The sequence below is a fragment of the Chrysemys picta genome, chromosome 2, assembly GCF_011386835.1.
Source record: "Chrysemys picta bellii isolate R12L10 chromosome 2, ASM1138683v2, whole genome shotgun sequence".
NCBI classification, from domain to species: domain Eukaryota; kingdom Metazoa; phylum Chordata; order Testudines; family Emydidae; genus Chrysemys; species Chrysemys picta.
In genome coordinates, this window is record NC_088792.1 from 63,397,807 (window position 1) to 63,416,074 (window position 18,268).

General features: G+C 40.9%; 1 protein-coding gene across 1 annotated transcript; it reads right to left on the reverse strand.

Moving 5' to 3' along the window:
• Nucleotides 1-53: 53 nt before the first annotated feature.
• LOC101951863 (solute carrier family 40 protein member 1-like) lies at nucleotides 54-17,074 on the reverse strand. The gene is made up of 10 exons (XM_065582446.1): nucleotides 16,909-17,074; nucleotides 15,204-15,271; nucleotides 14,819-14,978; nucleotides 13,964-14,079; nucleotides 12,919-13,045; nucleotides 11,683-11,944; nucleotides 11,124-11,150; nucleotides 9,690-9,759; nucleotides 6,154-6,979; nucleotides 54-1,171 (listed from the first exon to the last, which is right to left on the reverse strand). The coding sequence occupies exons 1-10, from the start codon at nucleotides 16,994-16,996 to the stop codon at nucleotides 876-878; spliced, it is 2,040 nt and encodes a 679-aa protein (XP_065438518.1). The 5' UTR covers nucleotides 16,997-17,074; the 3' UTR covers nucleotides 54-875.
• Between the last annotated feature and the right edge of the window lie 1,194 nt (nucleotides 17,075-18,268).

Here is an 18,268-nt window from a genome sequence, read left to right on the forward strand (position 1 = left end):
GCCTCTATTTTATGCTCACATTACCCAATAGTAATTTGACCAACATACACATATTTAAACTTTGAAAACATCATTTTATTTTAAAAAAAGAGAAACTGCATTCAAGAAAGCTTTAGTGAAGAAATGATTGCCCATGCTGTCACTAACTTGTTTGAACAATTGGATGCTGAGCTAATTTTTTTGCATTAAAAAATAAAATCAAAGTAGGGAAGAAAGAAGTGCTGCAAAAAACCCTAAACCACCTAGTATAATAACTTCAATGAACCTTTCAAATAAGGGGGAAATATTTATATTGAATACAGGGGTCAGTATTCGGCCAGTCCAAAATAAAAAAATGCAGAATTTCTTAGTGATAAGTTGAACACAATGTGCTGGCTGTAAGTAAGTTATTGGTTTCTACTAACTAGCTAAGAAGACACATTCCTGTTGCTCCATCTTGTGTGATGGAAAAGATGTTTAAAAAAATAACTACAGTATCATTTGCTTAGGAAGGGCGGATTGTGATGTGCAAATTGTGAATTCTATTTTAATATTCTCTACATATGGATAACAAAGGGAAAAATAGTTGCCCTGTCATTTTCATCTGGAACCCTGAGAATAAGTTTTGTGTGTCCTTGCAAAGAGTTGATTGTAAAAACTAAGCAGATACAGAAATGAGACTGTCCATTAAAAAACACAATCTTTAAGTGTTTTGAAATAAGTCTTCCAGTTAGTATTTTGTTCTTTATTTCTCATGCTATAGCAGTGTGTTTGGGGTAAGAATAGAAACAGAGGAACATTTTGGCTAGTGTGTTGAGTTTAGTCAACATTTTTATGCAAGTAACCTATACTCCATGAATGATAGGATAATTTTAAAATAAAGGATTATGAGACTTTCAGATAGAGGGATTCTGTGGCTTCCTCTCTGAGTTTGTTTGTATCACAGTTTCTTTAATTTTATATTTTTTAGCATAAATAAAATACATTACATGCCCCGTTATCACAAACAGTAAGGAAATTATCACAAGCAACCCAAATTGTTGCGGTTGAGGAGCTAGAATAACCATAATGAAATGTACAAGGTCCATCAAGTAGTTCATAGAGCTCTGCACACCATTGACTATCCCACGCTCTGATTCTGGAATGTTCTCCTGAAGAAGCTGGGTCACAGTCAAGTCAAATGACCAAAGACCTGCAAGAGAACCGTGCTTTATTATAAAACCCAAGTGCTTATAAATTGTGCAAGAATTTGTCCTTTGGATTGTAGAATATTCTCTTAAGGGAATGGAAAGCCCCGTCCATGTAAAACATTTAAAACTACATTGAATATTGCAGTAGAAAATAGATTGTAAGTAGCTGTCCACTATCAGCAGTGAACGAACAAAATACCCTAATGGGGGCTGGGAACCGATCTTTAAATTCAGTGATTTCAAATTAGGAGAGCTACAGCAGGCTACCTTCATATGGAAGTCCATTGAGCCACACTTCATATTGTGGCTATGTCCACCAGTATTCAGATGATAAACCAGTGACTCCTGTTAAATACCCCTACTTTAGTGATGGAAGAATTGTGAAAAAGCTAAGAGTGTAATGGCCTTAAAATAGCCATTGTAATATCACTAGACTAACTATATAATTCTGTTCTCTTGTATCCCATCTGAAGGACTCACTCACCCAAGAGAATTTTTTGTAAAATTATAATACAGTAGTACATGGAATTTCTCTAATGCACACACCTTACACTGTACCTACAAAAACTAGTTTCTCCTCCCTTCTTAGGAAAGGATTACTAGGAGGGTGCTTTTATAAGGCCTCACATTACTAAAGCTTATAATACATAATCTACCATTTTGTAAGAAATTAATTTCAATTGTTAAAATAAGAATGTGCATTTCATAATGCATTATTTCCTCATTTCCTTTTTTGCTAAAAATTTGTAATGGGGGTATTAGTTATTAGTGCAGATTAGCAAAGTTCTAGGATAGTCTGTTTTGATAGTAGATATCATTTTGAGTGATATAAAAAGAACTACATGGGGAAACTGCAAGTTAAAATATGGAAGGGCCATCTCAGCTCTGTCTTTGTTTAGTCAAACTCTTGACATCCTTCATGTAACTTTTCTATTACTTCTGTGTTCAAATTTAGTATAATTACCAGACAAAAACTATGTTAAAATGGAGTTAATGTTGTGAGTATATATCAATAATTTAGGGTAAACTACATTAAAGGGATGTTGTAATGATCTCAAATGATCTCCCAAGCACTGTAAACTTAGAAAATTCACAATGAAGATTAAACTTAGAAGAAATCCAAACTTGATAGAGTATAAAAATGTATAATTAGGACAATCAAAGCAACTTAACTCAGCCCTGTCAGACTCTTCAAACATTCCATATACTTAAAACTCACTGAGTTCTTGTGCGCTTGATTTTTTTCTTTTGATTAATGGCAATTTTTCCTTGTAATTCATCATGAAGTATAGTTGCCATGACGAATTGCCCTCTTTCAAAATGGCCACCTTCTCCTAATGTTCTCAATGGGACTGAAGGCACAGCTGCGCATAGGGAAGATGATGGCTTCCTAGGCTGCAAGGAGGCAGATACACTCAATCCCATGCAGAACAAGAGTTCTACACCATTCCCCAAATGGTCACCAACTGAGGGCAACTGTAGCTTTGGTCTTACTGAGAACAATAGAAGATGTCAGCCATTTTGAAAGAGATTAGTTCTTCATGGAAGTCTCTGAACTAAAGTAAACTATTGTATCCTTCAGCTTCTCTTGAAGGAGAAATTTTCATTTATGCACAACAGGAAAAAATGACCGCTAGATCATTTTCTTTAATGAAAAGAGATCTGACGCTAAATTTCTTAAAGGCCCCCTTTTCAATTAATTTTAATTCCTAAACTAATTACCCAATTTATTTGTAACTTTACAGAAAATTGTGTACTCAAAGAGCAAGTGCTGTAATTTGGGGGAGGACATGCATATTTACCATACAGGGTTGGATCCTTGCTTTATGTTCAAACTCAACTCAACCTTAACTATAGAGTAATTACCAATCCCTCCATAATACATTTAGACTTTTATAAAATCAAAACAAAGTCAAAAAGACTTGTTACATGAAATAAGAATAATATGTAACGGATGTACCAAATTTATATTTAAAAATGCACTAAACTTTAAAACAAAAAACAAAACAAAAAAACATGAGTAGACTCACTGGAGAATTCCATTGCACCAATGGTATTTAGTTCACGAATACAAGGTAGGCTTGTTTGGTTTTGTTTTTCTTCTCTCTCCTTTTAATTGCTGTGTGTAAAGTTAGTGCATCAACACTAACACAATAGGTTACAGCCAGGTATAGACTGAGAGCATGCATGTAGGAACCACAGTTCTTCATGATACAATCTCCATAGGCTTCAGAACACAGCTATACCTAAATGCTAACCTACAGTGCCTTTGCTATTCCAACATGGTCTGCTCTTGAACAGGCTGCCAGTTTATACCAATTATAGTTTTGTGGATGAAAACTAAATATGGCACTGAAATGAGACTACCTTTCTTCACTTATGAATTAATAAAGATTTGAACCTAGACCTCCAGAGGTGACAGGCTAGCATGCTGAGTGGTTGAGTCACCTAATTCCTCTCCCCCCACCCCATCTCTCTGCCTTGTAATTTGGTTTACTAAAATAGGATTTATAGGAGAAGTATAGTCTTTGTGATGCTACTTCTCCCCCATCTTTTCTATTTCTGCAGCATACTTAGGATTCCATGAAAATGCTAAATTTAAGTCAGCTAACAATGCTATAATAGTAGCATGAAATGTCATTGTCATGTAGATCTGTGTTGTTCCTCTGAGAGCCCTACCAACAATTACAGGGGGAAATCCTGAGAATGCAACATAATTATTTTAATAAAACACAGATATGCTAAAGGCAGTCAAACTGACTAGAAATATTTGCTAGATGTCTATTAATGAAGACTCAAATGCATAAATGACATGTACTATCTGCATAAAATAGTTGAAGAACATGCTGAATTGGCATGTGCATGAGAGAAACTAAAATTACATTTTTATTGACAAGCAGTTCACGTAATCCTGGGTACCAGATAGTGAAGGATTATTTAAAGGCATGTCAATATGGATGCAGTATGAATACACAAAATGTAGTTGTGACTGAATACACCCCTGTATTCACACTCCACACATTATTGTAATAACCTTTGTACAAAATATGCCTTGTGACATCATTCGAAAACGAATAACTCGCTGGTCAATAATATCATGATGAAATGTGTGTAGTAACATTATATGTAAAGTTATAAACATAAGTTGAAATCAGATCTGAAGTGTGTTTACCAGACTAGTCTGAATAAACCAGTTTCTCAAAGAGACAGGACAAGCTGATGCCTCTAGCCACGTGTCATCAAAATTGATGGGCCATCATCTGTCAAGTGGCTGTTCTTTGGCAAAGAAGGGTGGCAGTAACAGATCCATCTACATTTTAGCAAACAACAGCATGGAACCTCTTCACCACAACACTCCATGACTCCATCCCGCAGGAAAAGAGGACTGGACTATAAAGTGAGGGACAAAAACACCCCAAGTTCTCTCTCTCTCTCTGTCTCTCTCTCTCTCTCTTACCTAAGATGACAAAAGAAACAGCCTTTGAACTTTGGGAGCAGATCCTGGCCTGAGAAGCTGGTCAGCAATGTTATTGGAAACATGTGGTAAGGGACTTCACCTTGAGCCAAGTCTAGTTTGTTAAGTTTTAGTACTAGAAAGCGTTTTATATTTATTTATCTTGTAATCATTTCTGACTTGAATGCCTTATACTTATACTCGCTTAAAACCTATCTCCTTGTAGTTAAATAAATATGTTTTATTTCTTAATCAAAATTAATCCAGTGTTGTGTTAAACTGAGCTGTGTGGGTTACTCCATTTAAAGTAGCATACTGTTGGACACTGATTCCCTTAGAGCGGCAATGGACCTAAAATATCTGAACTGTCCAGGAGAGGCTGGATAGTGCAAAGCATACATTTTCGGGGGAAATTCAGGACTGCAAGTGTGTTTGGGCCACCCTACAACTGATAACCGAGGTTGGTGGAAAACAGAGCGTGACTGGAATGTGACTGGCAGGATGCAGCTACACACAGATACTCAGGCTGTGACCTGCATGCTGTTTGGCTGTATGTGAGGGGCCCAGGTGGGGAGCTACAGCAGCAAAGCACTGCGAGGCATCATAGGTTGCAGGGCAGGGGTACAACCTCTCACTGGTCTGGATTGCTCCCTGGAATGTCGTAGTAGTAAAATCATGTTTATAAGGCAGCTCCCGGCAAGGCTGCTATATTTAACAAAAATCCCTATACCACACAATCAACTACTTTGCATTCATATTTAAAAATAAGGTTCTGAATGGTGGAGCAGAAATACAATTACAAGGCTCTGAAAATTAGTGCCTGCTATGCCAAGGTGCTAAGCATCCTTAATTAGGCCCTCACTTTCCACCAGCCCTAGAGGAAATTAAGTATGTTTATACCTATACATTCATTAACTTGATGAAAAACAGGATAATCTTTCTGAAAGTACTGACTAGAAAGTGATTTCATTCCAAATGGCATCTCTTTAGAAGCCTCAACATCCCCTCCCCCCCCTTACAAACCTTTGAGTGTGGAATGGTGCTACCTATGAGGAGATTCATATTAAATTATCTGAATTTTCTTACCATAAGTACTAATCACTAATTCTGCTACTTACATATTTAAGCATACAGCAGTCTGGCACAACTGCTGTTGTACATTCTGTGCCTTCATGTTGAGGGATTTTTTTGACTGGCTCTAAGCCAATGGAACGTCCATTTGCTCAAATGATTCTGTTCTTAAGATTAGATTAGAGAGATTAGGCTTCCGATTCCGGCTCTTAAGCTCCTGCCACTAGTCCTGCCTACCTTCGCCCAGAATCCCGACACCATCTGTAGAACGGAGATAACAGCACTTCCCTATCTAACAGGGGTGTGGTGAGAATAAATATATTAGACTGTGAAACAGTCAATACTATGATGATGTGGGCCATACGTATCAGAGAGATCATCACATCTGTTTTTGGTTCATAGAATCATTTACCCAGTGAAGTGACTCCGCATGTGGTGGCAAATTTCATGTATACTTACCAATTCTGGCTAGTATCACTCCTGAGAACAAGAGAATGATTGAAATATAGGATTCTGGGTGATCGCTCCCATGCACGCTGTCCAACAGCACTGTATTATTAGTCCAATGAATTGAAGAACGATCTGGCAGTATGGGTTGGTTGATGTTTCTTTGGAATGGGTAAATATGCAGCTGGTTCTTTTGCAGTGTCTCGTGGTTTAAGGAAGAGTTCTTACTTGTGAGAAGAGAGAAAATACCCAAGTCAAAAGGACTGCCGGGGGCAAAGACTGAAAACACACACAGCATTAAACAGCTTACATGGAGGAGGCTGGATACGACTCCTGTGACAGCCAAGCCATAATGCTTCCTTAGCTTAGTAAACAAAATTGTGCCCATTAGTCCTGAGAAGGCAGAAAGAGCCATGAGTATGCTGAGAAGAGAGCCACTGATCCCCTGCGTGTAGGCGTACCCTGTAGTGATACAGTCAAAGCCAAGCACTGTGGTGTACAAGAAGGCTAAACCCAAGCCTGCTAAAAAGACAGACTGCCTGTAATATGCTTTCCAGCCATCTCTGCATGTACACAGCATCCTGTGCATTTTTCTGAAGCAAAGAGGCAGTTTTGTGACTGACTTGCGTTGCATTTCAGGACTGGATTTCTGCTCCGTCGGTGCCTCTGGAATCCCAGGTTTGTTGATGAATTCAATAACAGCTGAGCAAATGGGAAGATCCCCTGTAAAATACCAGTCAGAAGGTTTTAATGGTTCTGGTGGCAACTGCTCCACTGTGCAGTAAGCTGCAATAAGAATTCCTGCTTTCTTGGGAAGAGTGGACCCCGACTGATCTGTTCAAAGCAGCTGCTAGAAGGCAAAGATTAAAGGCATTTGAAAGCATCAAACAAAGGGAGTTGAAAGTGAACCTGTTATTAATTGGCCCTGAATTACTTCATTTGACCTTTTCGGGTGCAAGGCATAGCCTTACATCTTGTCCAGAGAGTGACGTGACAAATTGAAACACACACACACACACACACACAATATAAAGCTAAAAGTAAGGTCAGACAAATCAAGTTTTAATCAGAACTAATGAACTTAAAGGGAAACTTGTTAAGTAAAGGTTTCTGGCTCTGTTTCTACTTTTGGTTCAGACATTCAAAATGGCACCAGATCCAGTATGGGATTTATTGCACATGCAAAAAAGAAACATTGACTGGAAACCCAATATCCAGTTCATCCTCATCTATATTGCAAGCTTAGAAAAAAAGAATGGTGTTTCAATACAACTACAAAATAAAGATTTAAATGTAAATTAGATACAGATGTATCATGGTTAACTTCATTGTGCATATTTTGGAAGATATTTAGAAGTTTAAGTTCCTTCAGATTGTTTTTAAGCTCTGTTATTGGAGCTAAATGTGATGACTATGGTCTACTGATCTGAGGAGAAGACTAGGACCTAGAAACTCTTGAGTTATAATTTTGGTGCTAATACTGAGTCCCTGGGTAAATTACTTACGTCTCTCTCAGATTTCCCATGTATAGAAGTGAGATAATACTATTTTCAAACTTTTAGGGCTTTTGTAAGGATTTGACATTTAGTTCTTACAAAGAATGTTGAAGGTGTAGAGCACTATAACTGCGACTGTAATATATATATGCAGTTTTACTTGCCCCATCAAAGGTATTACAGTCTCCCCACCCCTTCCCTGGCTCCTCCCCCATCACCCTCTGTTCCTATCTAACTGCCCATGCCTCTGACTCCTGTTCACCTGCCCCCTGCTCCTATTCAACCCCCACTCCTGCATCCCATTCACCTCCCCCTCTGCTATTCCTGCCATCCACCCCACACATAGAGATGTCTGTCCTTGGGGAAAAACACTTGTGGATGGCTAGTATGTTCTCATTAGTATAGTCAACAGAGGGTATGTCTACACTACAGCGGCTACAGCAGTACAGCTATGGCACTGTAATGTAGACACTTCCGATATTGCCAGAAAGGGTTTTTCTGTCAAGGTAGTTAATCCACCTTTCCAAGAGGAGGTCATAGGCACTGACCCCCGGGGGGAAAAAAAGGGTGCTTAGCACCCACTGGCAGCCCCTCTATCACCGCCTGCCCCTCCCCCCCAGCGCCTCCTCCCCACCAGCAGCCCCACCAATCAGCGATTGCCCCTCGTCCCAGCGCCTGCTGCCCGCTGTGATCAGCTGTTCTACGGCATGTAGGAGGTACTGAGGGAAGGCAGGGGGAGGAGCGAGGGCCAGGAGCATTTGGGGGAGGGGGTGGAAGAGGGCAGGAAGAGGGGGCAGAGCCGGGGCAGGAAGAGGCGGGGGGTAGGGCCTGGGAGAAAGGGTTGGGCCTGGGCTAGAAACTCAGTGCCTATGGAGGAGATAGCTAGGTCAATGGAAGAATTATTCTGTCAGCCTAGCCACATCTAGTAGATAGATCTAACTTCTGCAGTCAGGGTACGAAATTTTTCACAGCCTTGAGCTATGTAGCCATCTTGATCTAAAAGGTAGACCAGGCTGAACAGGCACATTTGTAGCAGAATCTCACAGGATGTCTATCTGCAGGTGATTTGCTTGGTATTTAAAAAAAATTCTTCATCAATAATGGATAAAGAATGTCCTAAATGGTAGGAAGTGAACAATTGCACAGGATACTTTTCCTCAGTGAGAACAACGTGTTAGCCTGATTATCACATACTAGAGCTTGGGGAGTGGAGGTTAGTATAACAGATTTCAGCTAATCATCACTGCACCAATTTTGTAAGGCTTGGTTTACACAAGCTTATGTTAGCCTATGTCAGTGTACACACTACAGACTTGCTCCCACTGACACAAGTGCCCTACTGCACTGACATAATAACTTCACTCCACAAGAGGAGGGCTTATGTCGGGGTAGTTAGGGCCACGCAGTGTCTGTGTAGACACTGCAGGTTACTTACATCAGCTGTTGGCTGTCTTGTCAATTTCATGGCTGAGTTGTGAAATTGATGAGAAAGCTGGCTCCCCAGCTGGGCTGCTGCTGGGTCTTTGCTCCAAGCTGGCTGTCACCTAGGCTCCCAGCTTGGGCTACAACCCAGGCTCCCTACTGGGAGCCCTGCTGCCCTGTGTTCCCAACTCCCCATTGGGAACAACGCAGCCCACTGGACTCTAGGTACAGATCTCCCTCCCAGAGGCAAGAAAGCCCAGGTGGCTTCCCCCACTCCCGTCTGGGAATAGGGAGGTGAGAAGCCCAGTGGGGCAGCTGGGCTCCTAGTGGGGAACTGCTTGGAGCTGATCCCTGGCTCTCAGCCCCCCACACTGCCCCTCTTCAGTCAGTGGAAGCGCTCCTGGTGAGGACACACACCACCGACAGAAGGAGGGTAGTGTGGATCTAACATAGGTTGACCTAATTTGTGATTTTACTGTCTTTTTTCTAAAAATGTCTAAAAGCATCAAGAAGTATTATGTCCCAACGCTAACTGCCAGTACAGACTCACCCCCATTGATACTGCATCTGCTGATTAGCATTAGTAAGGCTGAGCTCCAGGTAGGGGTGAAAGTAACTTAAAGGACTTACCTGTACTCCGGAGTCCTGAGCAGGGGGCGTGGCCTCAATCGGAAGAGGCATGGCCTCAACCGGAGGAGGCCTTTAAATTTAATCAAGATTTAAAGGCCCCAGGGTTCCGACAGCAGCTGGGAGCTCTGGGACCTTTAAATCACCCGCGGAGCTCCCAGCTGCAGAGGCGGCTGGGAGCCCCAGGGCTCAGGGGCGATTTAAAGGGCCCGGGACTCCCACTGCTACCACAGTGGAGCTCCAGTCCCTTTAAATCACCATGGGAGCCCTGCCACCGCTACCCCAGGGCTCCGGCAGCAGGGCTCGGGTGGCGCTTTAAAGGGTCAGGGGCTCCCTGCACGGGCTGGAGCCCCAGGCCCTTTAAATCCCTGCCCGAGCCCTGCTGCCGGAGTCCCGGCGCAACGACGGGGATTTAAAGGACCCGGGGCTCCCCGCAGCAGCAGAGCCCCTGGCCCTTTAAAGTGCTGCCCAAGCCCCACTGCGGCAGCAGGGCTCCCATGGTGTTTTAAAGGGTCCAGGGCTCCCCGCAGCGGCCGGAGCCCTGGGCCCTTTAAATCACCGCCAGAGCCCTACCGCCGCTACCCCAGGGCTCTGGCAGCAGGGCTCAGGAGGCGATTTAAAGAGCCCGGGCTCCGGCCGCTGCGGGGAGCCCCGGGCCCTTTAAATCACCAGCCGGTCTGGTCCGGCACAGTGTACTGGCTCTTGCCAGTATGCCGTACCGGCGTACTTTCACCTCTGGCTCCAGGGAGTAAGGTCAATGTCAGAGTAGTTGTCTTGTTGTCATAAGTGATCTAGTCTCCTGGGATGAGTTTGGTGAAACCTTGTTATGGATTGGGTTAAAACCCCACTGAGGTTGAGAGGTGTGAACTCACTCTTCAATTAACATCACTGTAAACATAAGCCCCACCGAAAACAAAAGGTGTGTGTGAACCTGCTGAGGAGCTTTTGGGCTGAGTCTTGTTTTGGGTATGTGTGTATGAGAGTGTGAGAAAAAACACTGCTATTGAAATGATTGATATGGCAGACAAGAACAGAGAGAGGCAGAGGAAGAAAGGCAAGAAAAGCCAAGCAGGAGGCTGTAAGCACAGTGTGACCCTGGAAGAAGCTAGAGAGAGTGCTTTGGGGTTGGGTGTTGGCTAAAGCGACTTGAACTCTGTAAGTTAAGAAACTGATCCTTTTGTTACTTGATTCCTCCTGTGTTAAGAAACACAGGACTTTGCATATAAACAAAACTGCATACCTATCACCAATTTCTCCCTCCAACTAGAACATCTGAAGGGCCCCAAACTTTGATGAGTGGTTCAGGTCAAAAATGGGCAACAGTACTAATGCATAATTTCCATTGTCATTAGTAGGAGACGGCCATGTGCAATGAGGCAGGAATTGACCCCGTGGAGAACCACTAAAACAGGAAGATGGTCAATGGGGATACAATACTCTTTTAAAGAGAGTAGCAAAAATAAACTGAATATTAGGGATTACATGCATTAAACCATTCTTCACTGACTTCTTTTCTTTTAGCATCTTGAATTGCTATGACAACCATCATTCTAAATGAGTATCAGATATCGTGGTTCAGTGACGTGCTGCAGGATAGTGCTCTATACCAAGGAGTACATAATGCAGACAGATGGATTCATTAAACAGTCTTTAAATCTGCCTGGCAAGGTATTAAACAATGGAGGCTCTGCTATTCTCACACCCACATGAAAGATTTCCACCAATAACTCCCCTTAACGCCATTGCGAGTTGTGTATGTAAATCACCCTAGTACAAGGATTTGGAGAATTGACCCCCGCATATTTGCTACTTGGCTTTTGTCTTTTCTTTTGATAGTAATTTTATTATCTTCATGCAGTTTCTGTGGAATGACTTGTTGGATATCCTTTAGTACTCTAATGATTTGATGTGTAATTCAACATTTTGGATGTAAGCCAGTATTTCATAATAATACATTTTTTAAATGTTGGTGGGAGGCTGTTCTCCTATTGAATACTACTTACCCGGCACATTTGTAAGTTCCATTTGTCTTTCTATAACATATTCTCCTGCATTCTGTTGAGATTTTACAGCCAAAGGAGGCACTAGTTGATACACCCTGGATAGGAATATAAATTCTACCAGAAGAGAGATCAAGTTCCATCCAAGAATAAATCCACAGCCAATGACATTAGAGGCCCAAGTCATAACCTGCCCCACAGACAGAGGAGCGAAGATATTTATGACTTGATCCATTCTTCTTATAGCTGCATTCATTCCTAGACATGGTGTAAAAACAGAATGCATTTCACTCTACATATATACATACACACGCATGCATCAGTACTGACGTGATAATTCTTCCACCCTTTGTTTGCCGAATAACACTAAAAGCTCTATAGGCAGGGACTCTCTCATACTATATGCTTATACAGCATCTCATCCTATGGAATCCGAATTTCACTCAGGGCCTCTAAGTGCTACTGTGATACAACTAATAATATTAATAATATATTATCACTTAAGTTACTCAAAAGGAGCAAGATATTTTACAGAAGACCAAATGAAAAATAAAGTGATTGGGTGGGAGGGAGGACAGATAAAGATGTGCTCATGAAAACCAGGGACTAATAACAGTGGTTTGAGTCTGGGAGACCATGGAGAGACATGTATGCTTCCTTGCTCAGCTTTGGCAGTGCACTTTAATCTTGATTTACAAGAACCCTTCCTAACCTAGACCTGTGATGCTGCCAGAGAGAGACTTCCAAGAGAGCCTAATTGCAGTATGTGGTGGTGGTGTGAGGTACACAGAGACTTCGCTATGTCCTTTCACTTATGATTTGTGCCAGGGTTTGAATCAGGTCTCCCAAAGCAGAAGACAAGTGTAACCAACCTATTGTGCCATGTAGGATCCTGTCTAAAAAGAGGTTGTCAAGTCTCAGTAGTTGCTTCACCTGAAATAACTTTGCTACTTTTACTTGTTAATAAAAGCTCATTACTAATAAGCACAGTCCTATTTTTATCTGATCAACCAGAAATTGGTGAAAAACTGAAATCTTTGTAACCTATACGTTACAAGGCTTTCCCCTGAGAGATATAGCTTTGAACACAGCTCTATTTAATCTTCTTAGACACTTATTAAGGAATGAGATTAGAAATTTGTTTCTAAATAAATATGTAACTATGTTTCTTCTATTAAATAAAATATAGCTTTGGCTCCTATGTAAATGAACATATACTATATCTAGCTCACCAGCCAGTTGGCCTCTGTTATCACCTGTGATGACCACAATCCAGTCTTTCTGAATGGTTATCGTCAGCGCTGTGCTTGCCAGGTTTGCCAGATCGGCTAAGATGATTACCACTGCATAACAGAACACCTTGTTGGAAGTGAATAAAAACCGGAGGTTGGAATCCAAGAATCAAGGTTACTCAGCTATTGCTGGCTGGAACATTACACAAAGTCTCAATAAAGATGGATGCTTTCAGAGACCGGTTAAGTTTGCCACTGGAGTGAGTACATTTTTGCTAATTTGAGCAGCAAGAGCTTCTTTTCCGTTAACGCTATGAGCCAGATTCTGTTCTCAGTTAAACCTCCTGAAAGTCAGGGTGACCCCGTTGCCTTCAGTGGAGTTGCTTTAGATTTAAAGAGTGGTAAATGAAAACAGAATTTGCCCCTAAACCTGATAATCTTCTGCCATTATATCAAGAGGCGACTGTATAGGTTTTGCCTCAAATCAAAGATGAACACTAGAGGGAAACATGTTAAAGAGGCTCAATACACCAAGGCCTAGATCCTCAGCTGCAGCCAAGAAATACAGAGTGTTAAAGGGTGGGAGCAGGTGCAATGGCGGCTTTAAGCCCCCCAACTTCTGGGGCAGGCTGGTCCCTCTGAGGGCTGCTTTAACTTGCCCTGGCTGCCAACAGCTCCAAAAGGCCAATACAACAGCTGGGGCTCACCAGGATACAAGGACACACCAGCTCCACGCCTTACACTCACAGCCCAGGGTGCAGGAGGAGGATGGGAATATGGAGGGAGAGGAAGAGCTTCTTCATTGGCTCTTCCCCATCATGGGATCCACTCTGTGAGGATACCCTGTGGCTGACTATACCGGCTTTCTGCTTTGCTGGTGGTGCTGTGTACAGCAGCCATAGCACAGAGGAGATTCTGGCCCACAGTCAATCTCCAAGATTAGAGCAAATACTTTACATGCATTATTAACCTACATAAAGAACCCAAGACTGAAATATTCAAAGTATAATTTATCTGTGAAAGAAACAGGTTAATAGACACTTACAGTAAACCAGCCGTGCCACATTTGCTCAATCTCGGCTTTGTAAGAGAACACCAACATCAGTACTACGCAGCAGGCAGTGACAGAGGAGTTCTGAATGAACAGCGATGCATGAGCAACTGCAGAATGAAACAGCTCTTGATGTGATACATATCTGCTCAATTTTAAAGGAATCTCACAAATTCTGTCACTTAATACAAACAATCTGACAAAACCCAGCAGCCACCTGAACAGACTTTTCTAATCAGAAATTTCTCAGCTTTGTATGAAAGACAAAGAATGGCACCTCATTCTCACTATAGAACAGAAATTCTATTTTCTGACCAGAGCTAATTATAAGGAACATTATTTAACATTATGCAAATTCAGCGAGGAACTCGTACTCCCAGCTCATCTTCTGTGGCCTTGGGGAAGTCACATTGGCTTTAGGCTCCTACATCACTTAGGCACTATTTTACCCTTAATCTCTTTTTCTCAGTTTCTCTGTTCAATTAGGATGATATAATGCTTCCCTCCTTCATAAAAGTGGTGCGAGAAATTATTAATATTTTTAAAGCAGTCTGAAGAAGATAGCAGTATAAGCATTATTGAATCACATGGATAGTAATTATATTCAGGAGTTTGTATCTCCTAGTTAGGAATATCAAAATCAACACAGGAGTACTTGTGGCACCTTAGAGACTAACAAATTTATTTGAGCATAAGCTTTCGTGGGCCAAAGAAGTGGGCTGTAGCCCACGAAAACTTATGCTCAAATAAATTTGTTAGTCTCTAAGGTGCCACAAGTACTCCTGTTCTTTTTGTGGATACAGACTAACACGGCTGCTACTCTGAAAAAAAATCAACACAGACAATTACCTTTGTTTCTTGGTTTTCTATCAATCCAATCTCCAATTAAGGCCCCAAACACAAGTACTGAGCCAGCCACCACTAACCCAAAAACAGCTGTTAAAAGGAGATTATGTCCATACAATTCTATCAGGAATACAGACATAGCAAAGTGCCACATTCGATCTCCCTGAAAAACAGAAGAGACAAAACTTTATTTTTATTTTAGCCTCACAAAATAAAGCAATACCATGGACTAAATAAATGAAAGTACAGAAAATGGGGCAGTCTGAATACTGAAGATTTAAATTTGATCCATTTCTAAATATCTGTTTCCAGATATACTACAGTGCTTCCAAAATCAGGCTTCCCTTGATCATTTACAATGCAATAATTTTATCTGAGTTTATCTTACCCATATAGAAAGTGCACAGCTTGCATAAACCAGAAATCTTGGACCCATGAGGTAGCTCAGCACTGCATCTGAAACACATACATAGAAATAAAATAAACTTGAAAGAAAATTTTGTATGTACATATGTGCACATGCATCTGTGTGTGATTGATGTGGCTGGTGCTGTATAGCCAAGTAAAAAAGTGTACCTCACCCAAAGGAAGGTACAGTCTCACTATACACATTCACAGACAAAAGGGATGAAATTCTGCCCTCATGGAAGTCAAAGGCAAAACTCTTATTGACTTCACTGTGGCCATGATTTCATCCAAAATATCCCATAATGGAAACCAGAATAACCCCTCTCAGTTCTCACAAGTGGGAACACTGTTGCACAAAACACCACATCAGAACATTAACAGGGATAACCAAAAGATCTCTCCAGTGATAGAGCAAAGCAGAGAGGTGACTAAATGAGGTTATGTTGGCCCAAATCAGTTCAAATGGAAAATGATGTTCTTCTTTTCACCATAGGGGCTTTTGCACATAGCCAGTTAATCTCAATAAAATAAATTATACATGTGTTGTGTTTCCAGAGAAGATGCTTTTGGCTGTAAACCCATAGGATTAATTGGTAATTCTCAAACATTTAACATCAAAGAGCCTCATTTAAAAGTAGGCTATGCCAGGCTTCTAATTTGCACCCACAATATTGCACTCTCAATTAATGCTGGAGCAAGTGTTGGCATTTAGACACCTCTTCTAGTTACCTGATTTGCAGGGACAGATGGTTGTTTAAATTCTGTATTTTCTCCTGCAGTTCACGATGCCTGGAATTTTGTAACCACAAGCAACTAAAGGACCAAACTCAGAAGCCATTTTAAAAAAAATGAAGTCTTTTATACTTATTTTCAAGGAAATATTAGGTATCATTGTGCAGCTTTTATTCTAATTAACTATCAAATTGATCAGTCTGAGGAATTGTATCCCTTACCTTTAGTCTGGCTAACAATGTAGTGCCTGATTCTCCATTGTGTGGCCTGTTGTGCAGTCATTGGTGCTAGACGGGGATATAATGTTATCATTCTGATTTGTTAGTGTTTTATACCCAATTTCCACAAGTAGAAATGCCCACATGAGGTGCAAGGCAATGGAGTATCAGGCCCTTAGCGATTAAGTCTAGTATGTCTTCCCTATGGCCTATTTATGCATTTTAATCCTCTATATCAGCTCCACTCTGTATAAAGCTCAATCTCTAAAAAGTGCTGCCATATTCTCCATCAGTGTCTGTAGTTAGAGGGGGTGACTGAGTTATGCTTCTTATGCCTGGAACTCTGACTTCATTTTCACATTTAGTTGTCACATCCGTACCCCACACATCATCCTTCTGACCTGAAACTGCATCATGAGAGGCAGAATAGTCATGTGCATGAAAACAGTGGAAGGTCACATTTGGAAGACAGATTCAGTTGCTAAGCAGCATTTAAATCAAGCAGTCATTTCATATTGCTGAATAAAGAACAAATATCTGAGAAAAGTATCTGTCTTGCGCATTTCTGCAGTGTTCAGTGGACAGACAAAATTGCATAGAGTGCTGATTAATTTAAAGTGGCAGAAAGATTACTTCAGTTCAGGAACAGGGCTAGCTAAAATGATATGACAAGCTGATAATGTTCAGCAGAATTACACCTGGCAACAGTCATTTTCATCTCTTTGGGAGACTTACCAATAAATCTGTTCTCTCTCCTGATGGGTGTTTCTGTCCATATTCTCTGACTTCCAGAGTTTTTTAGGCCTTCTGAGTCTTCCACCATTCTTTCTTACTGCAAATAAAGGTTACACACATTGAAAATATATGCAAATTGCAACTACACTGGCATGTAGTGTGGGATACCAGGTCTAATTTCAATAGAAATCAGATCCTCCAATTGTCTAAATGAAGAGTATGTTATGCCTTTAAACAAGTCATTCTTTAAATTATATATGTGAACTTTTTGCTTTCAACTATAGCCAGATTATCAACAAATGGACATGTACTAATAAATTCCCTAAATACCCTTCGTCTAAGTGCAAATTATATATGACTAAATAAATATCTGCACACTGTAATTAACTGTTCTAACTTACCACAAATAGGAGATAGTCTATGTTTATACTAAATGAGCCAGACTTCTTTTCAGCCCTGCAGTAGGTGACTGTTAAACATTTCTACATTAGCATACATTTAAAAAAATCTTTCCATTCTCCCATAGCATTATAGTTACTATAATTAATGCAAATTAAATATGAAGGGAAAACTATAATTTTATTTATAGAATCCATGAGCATTCAAAAAGTTAGGTATTTTCACTTCTATTAACCAGCTAACATGCTATAGAAATCAGTTGCAACCAACAACTCCCTTAGTCAATTATACATTTATTTTACTTACCATGCATGAACAGCAGGACCAAAATTTTCATGTGCTCTAGCTTTATTGTTTAGTTGATTCAGTCACTTGCTGTACAACTCTATGGAAAGATGAATTAAAAAAAAAAAGGAAGAGCTCAGTTTATGAAACTTACACGTACACTTGCTAACATGTACAGCATTGTGTGAAAAATGCTGGAGGTGCAAATGTTTCATGTTTGTTGTCAAAAGAAAAGCCAGCAGTTTCTGTCACATGTGACAAGCTAGTACAATGTGCTTTTCTAGGGGTCATTCGGTGCTATGTAAATTAGTCCACTGGGAAAAGGCTAATCCTGGGAGTGCACTGCATCTCATGTCTGGCATGGAAAATGGCAGAAAGGCAAAGCCTAGCTAACACAGATGCTGACTGATTTATTTGCCCCGAGCATTTCATTTTAATTTACATGTCAGAACAGTGCAGAGATTAGGGGGCTTGACTTCAATGGAGCTATGGTCATGTACTCTCATCCCTATGTGCTGTATTCTCCAGTGAAGCCTCAGGAGAGAATACATGCCGTTTTAAACATTGCAATACTGGCATTGCAATACTGCCCCGAGCCCCAATCAGGCTGGGGCAGTAATCAAACAGTCAATCAGCTGCCCAGGCCCTTAAGCGGGGCTGGGTCAGTAGCACATAG

Excerpts from the sequence above, each read along its gene's own strand:
- LOC101951863 (XM_065582446.1), bottom strand. The coding sequence starts at position 16,996 with ATGGTGGAAGACTCAGAAGGCCTAAAAAACTCTGGAAGTCAGAGAATA. Across the intron at positions 13,046-13,963 it reads TGTGGCACGGCTGGTTTACT|GTGTTCTGTTATGCAGTGGT; the intron begins GTAAGTGTCTAT and ends ACTTCCAACAAG. Across the intron at positions 9,760-11,123 it reads TTGCTACTCTCTTTAAAAGA|GCCTCCTCCGGTTGAGGCCA; the intron begins GTATTGTATCCC and ends TTAAATTTAAAG.